General features: G+C 46.7%; 1 protein-coding gene across 1 annotated transcript in view; it reads left to right on the forward strand.

Moving 5' to 3' along the window:
* The first annotated feature begins 2443 nt into the window (after window positions 1–2443).
* The window catches only part of THEMIS (thymocyte selection associated), an 80869-nt gene continuing 78181 nt past the window's right edge, over window positions 2444–5131 (forward strand). The window contains exon 1 of the mRNA XM_009325629.1: window positions 2444–2534. Coding sequence (XP_009323904.1) covers window positions 2444–2534 — 91 coding nt within the window. The remainder of the gene's footprint in view (window positions 2535–5131) is intronic.

Consider the following 5131-nt stretch of genomic DNA (forward strand, 5'->3'; position numbering starts at 1 on the left):
AGCAGCTGGAGCGGGACCACAGGTCACAGAGCCATGTGGGTGCCAGCAGGTCAAGTGGCTTGGGAGCCAGAGGGAGGTATGTATGTCCGTGTGCTTATATGTATTAGAGGGGTCCGTACCAGCCACTGGCATGGGACTCTGCACCTCGAGGGCTGCTCGCATGCCCATATGCCAGCAGGATCAGAGGACAGTTACTGGGTGGCCTGTGCCTAAGCCCAGCTACCAGAGGTATCCACACTGCATATATCCATACCTTCATCTGGATCAGCCAGAGAGGGGAACAGGATGAGGCCATTGGTGCTTGTGTGAGTGCTGTGGTTTCTGCCAAGGTTGATCTGTGTGGCTGGCAGTGTATTTATGTGTATAGGTGCTGTATACGTGTGTGTGTGCATGCGTGCCTGCCTGCCTATTGGGAGCACATGCTGCTGGTCGGCCCTGGGAGCACGGAGCTGCAGTCTCCTCCTCCATGCTGTCGGGCTGCTAGATTCAGCAACATAAAACAGGTTTTGTTCTGATTTTTCTTGTACAAAATCCATGCCTGTTTGTACATTTGCTTTGTTGGATTCAAGTGATTTTGAAACCAGTTATTAAATTTTATGTGCATTTGCAGTCCATGTTAAATGTTTTTTGTGGTGTTGTTCCTGGCAATCTTATCAAAGCAAAGAGCCAAATACAAGTGAATTCAGGAACAGTAGAAATGGCCTTAGGGGCTCTTTATCCATAGACCAAAACAATGTGGACAGGTAAAGCCCAGCTGCTGGCACTGACACAATACCTGAAAACCTTGGGAGCCAGTACATCAAGAAAATTGGCTTTGATTTGCTAGAGTTGCACACATAATTTTTAAACATATAAAGATGTCACACGGAAATAGCTGAAACCACTCACACATTTCAGTGCTCTCTACCCTGTAAGAACCAGCTTTTTACAATATGGGTCTTTTGATTAGCACCGAATGTGTGTGATTTCCCCAGCTCTCTCCCAGATCAATTATATTTGTTTAATTTCATGTGTGTGTTGTTGGGAGGGGAAAATGAGGGATCTCTTGTGTTAAAATAGTTGATGAGTAGTTGGTTGTGCATGTTCTCTAGTTTGGCTTTTACTAATACCTGTGCCTCCTAGACCCAAAGTCCTGTTACTCATCTTGCCTGCAGCACCTGCAGCGTTAGCAACTGGCAATAGTGAGCTCTGCACCTGCAGGCTCCCCGCTTATAAAACCTATTTCATACTCTCTGGAGCAGTATTTGTTAAGACCAAGTTAACAAACTCTTCAAACCCCATAGTTAGCCTGGCACCTCAAAGGCCTGAGCACCCACTAGAAGCATCTTGGGTGGTGTGAGGTTTTTAATATGTGAGTAATATTGTCTCCTGTAAATTATTACATATAGACGAAATGCAGCTACCGAGCTTTTTGAAAATAAACAGTTGGTTATCTTGCTCACCGTTTTGTCACAACGTCACGCTTCCTCCTTTCCCTGACACCTCAGGGAGACAGGAGAGCGGTGTAAGGGAACATGAAATCACAGTTACTTCAGTTTTTCTGGTGATCTGAGTCTGCCGCTTATTTGCTACGTGGTCTCACTCTTCAGAGGAGTGCTGCTGCAATAACAGAGCTTGATCAGCCTCAGAACAGCAGATTTGGGACCAACGCGGCAGGTTTGCCCTCAATATAGTCTGACTTTCACATGGTACTGGGCAGTAGCCTCTTAAAATTCATTCCCAGTTGCAGCATCTCAAATTCAAAGCCCCACAACTCACGGTGACATTAAAAAATCTTGGCCGTTTTGCATAACAACATTGTGTTTTATTGTCCACTTACATGACAAAGATATTTGTATTCTATTTGTATGTCTTAAATCCAGATACAATATTTAAGGCAGCAAAAAGCATTAGAACAAAATGGTTTCACTTCTTTTCTTCAAAGGCTGTTCGTGGTTTTGAAGAGAACAAACACCAAACTCTTTTGCCCTGCTCCAAGAAAAAAAAAAACAACCAACAAAAACCCACCCAGACATGATGGTTTTTTCCCCGCTTTAGGCAGGGCTGGTATTCAGTGCCTTCTCTTCACAGGGTCAATAACCGTCACCGACGAGATGGAGTTTTGTGGCAGATCCCCCCGCCCCCTCTGAAGCCCAGTACTCACAGCACCCCCTACACATCTCCCAGCCTGGCACGGGCCCTCCGTGGGCACGGGTACCCCAGCCTGGTGGCAGGGCCATCGGCTCAGCATCTCCCCACCTCACCCCACTCCAGCTGCAGCTGAGGGAGGAAGCAGCCACGGAGGGGAGGAAGCTGAAGTACCTCCCCGTGCTGCTCCTCCCCTCCACCGCAGAGCCCCACAGCTCTCCGGGGTGCAGCATGCACCAGGCTGCAAGTGTTGCTGCCTCAAAAGCTTTTCACTGGTTTTTACGTGCCAAGCCCACATGCTGTTTCGCTGCGGAACATGGCATCTACCCTGGAGAAGTTCATTCATTCTCTGGATCCCAGAGCCCTTCCCAGGGTCCTCCAAATCCAGTCAGGCATCTATTTCCAAGGTGAGCATTGGGTGCTTTCTGGCAGGGCTTTGCAAGTCCATCTTTGACATTGGGTCCCCCTTGGGACCGGGATATGGGGGAGGCAGAGGGAGGATGCTGACAGAGTTGTCTCCCAGCAGTTTCCCACCAGCTGCAATTTTCCCTTTGAAGAACCAGTGTAATGATCAATGTCTTTGGAGATGTCTTTGCTATGGTGTGCATCTGGTCTTCTCACAGGCAGTGAGGAAGGAGCTGTAGTTACTCCTCATCATATCCTGGAAAGAGTACTGGAATGAGTCATGAATTTGTTTTGTACTCACACGGAGCCATCAGTCCAGCAATTGCAAATCACCTCACAGAAGGTTAATTGATTAAACCTAGCTCTGCTCTTCTGGGGTTGGCACAGAGAGGTGCTCTTTGTCTCAGAAATAAAGAACCAGAGCAACTGGAAAGTGACTGTGAGGGACCATAAGTTTTTCCTGATGTTCTGCCCTGCATTTGGGGGTAATTGGTGTGCAGCAATACGAAGGGATGGCTATGAGCCAGACAGGAGCATCACAGGGGCAATATTTTGCTGGGTTTTCCTGCAGTAGATCTTTTTACGGTGTTTTTATTGCTGCGCTTTGCTTGTGCACAAAACACAGTGGAAGGATAGTAAAGACACTTGCACTGGAGGGAAAAGTTTTGCACTTGGTCAGAGCATGGACTTTAATGACAGCGAAAACACCATGTCAGGCCCATGTATAAGTCTAGGAAAAGAAAGTTACCTCCCTGCCACTGCAAGGGAAAACTTGGGGTCACACTAGGTAAAACAGAAGGGGCTTTATGAAATGAGCTGAAGCCTGCTTCAGCTTCAGCCGAATACCTGCTTCAGCTTCCACAATATTTATCTTTACGTTAACCTAAAAATCCCCATACTGCTCCATAGTAGGAGGAGAGAGGAGGTGGCCGCCGTTAGCTGTGGCCATGAAAAGTCTAAGCTGTGATCTCGGCGCTGTGGCTGGAGTGGGTGATTCTTCCCTCCGCAAGAACAGCCTCTTGGGGTGGAAAGAAAATGGGCAAGGGCATACTTAAGCTGTGATGGTGGCGTACTGTCCATGTTCTCCTGACTGCCCATTCTAGCTACTCTGGAAACTGCCTAGGACACATGCATAGTACTGATACACAAAAAGGCATTCTGGGAAACAAACGTGGCCAAAATTACCAGAAACTTTTGAAAATAAGCTTTTTCTGACCTTTGACACGTGGCCTGTTCAAGTTTAACATTTTAAAATGGCCCAAGAACTTGAACTGAATTAAGTTCTTGATGAGGATGCTACGGCCTAAGTGATGAAGAGTGGTATTTAAACTAAAAATGGGAAGATCACCTCCTTAAGTTGAAGTAGCCACCATTTTTGTCTCTTTCCACACACCTAGGAAGCAGAGGTAATATAAGTACAAGTTGTATGTATATGTGCATGTATATATATGTATGTATATGTCTACACAAAATACTGTGAGATATATATGTATATACAAAATACTATGATGAAATTACGGTAGCCCAGCTGTCAGCAGGTTTCTGAGTTCCTACAGTCTTCATCCTGCTGCTAATGGATGGTAAAACTCATGACAGTACATTTTTGGAGCCAGAGTATTTCAGCTTGTGCTTCCATTTACTGTGTAAACCCTTCCACACGAGGAGAAAAAAACAGTGGAGACTTAACCCACAGACGGTTCTGCAGCAATGTTCTCGCATATGAGAGAAAAAAGCTATTAGCTGATCACTGTCCATAATAAAAGAGCCTGCACAGCCTTGGGAGGGGGTGGTATGTGCTATAGAGACCTGGGAATGTTTGCACTAAAAGCGAGAGCCCTTGTGCTGCTCTGATGCTTCTTCAGTCTTCAGCAGCAGCACCACCTCTTCCTGTCCTCTGCTCCTGGTGGCTTTCTCTCAACTACGCTCATACGTGTTTCCACCAGCAGGCTAGATGCAACACTAACATACATGCAGGTGTTTCTTGCTTATACAATGAGCAAGGCTGATACAGACGTGCTGCTTGGCTCCTTCCCCTCACAGTCGGCACATCCCCAGACTACTTGCAGGTACCTAGAAACACCAATGTCCACTAGCAGGCTTGTGTTCGTTCCTCTCTCTTCTTCCTTGCTTCAGAGGAAGCTAGAGATGTTCAAGACACTGTGCGTGAGAGGTTTGCAGGATCTAGGGCTACAAAAGATCTTCTTGGGCCAGACTCTCCCTTCCTCTCCCTCCCTCCCTCCCTGAGCTCTCTGTCTGTGTCAGATCTTCTGAACATTTTGCTTCCCTCCGTACATGGCAGCAGGGGTGAACACACTGTTCTGTGATTGCATTATGATTTATGTTGCATTTTCTGAAGCGAGAATAGTGCTTCAGAGAGTCTGAAGTAACTCCTGTTATATTGCTAAACAGGAGAGTGGACCACTTTGTGCACTTTGAATTTCCATTAGGACAACCGTTCTTTAGTCCTTCCTCAGGCAGATCCCCCGGCCCCCCCAACAACCCTTTTCATTTTTCTTACCACATGCAGTACACCAGCAATCACATTGTGGGGAATGGCAGGTCTATTGACAGGGAACATAGGTTTATTGCTATGGTTGCA

This window comes from Pygoscelis adeliae, unplaced genomic scaffold (assembly GCF_000699105.1).
Source record: "Pygoscelis adeliae isolate BGI_AS28 unplaced genomic scaffold, ASM69910v1 Scaffold54, whole genome shotgun sequence".
NCBI lineage: Eukaryota > Metazoa > Chordata > Aves > Sphenisciformes > Spheniscidae > Pygoscelis > Pygoscelis adeliae.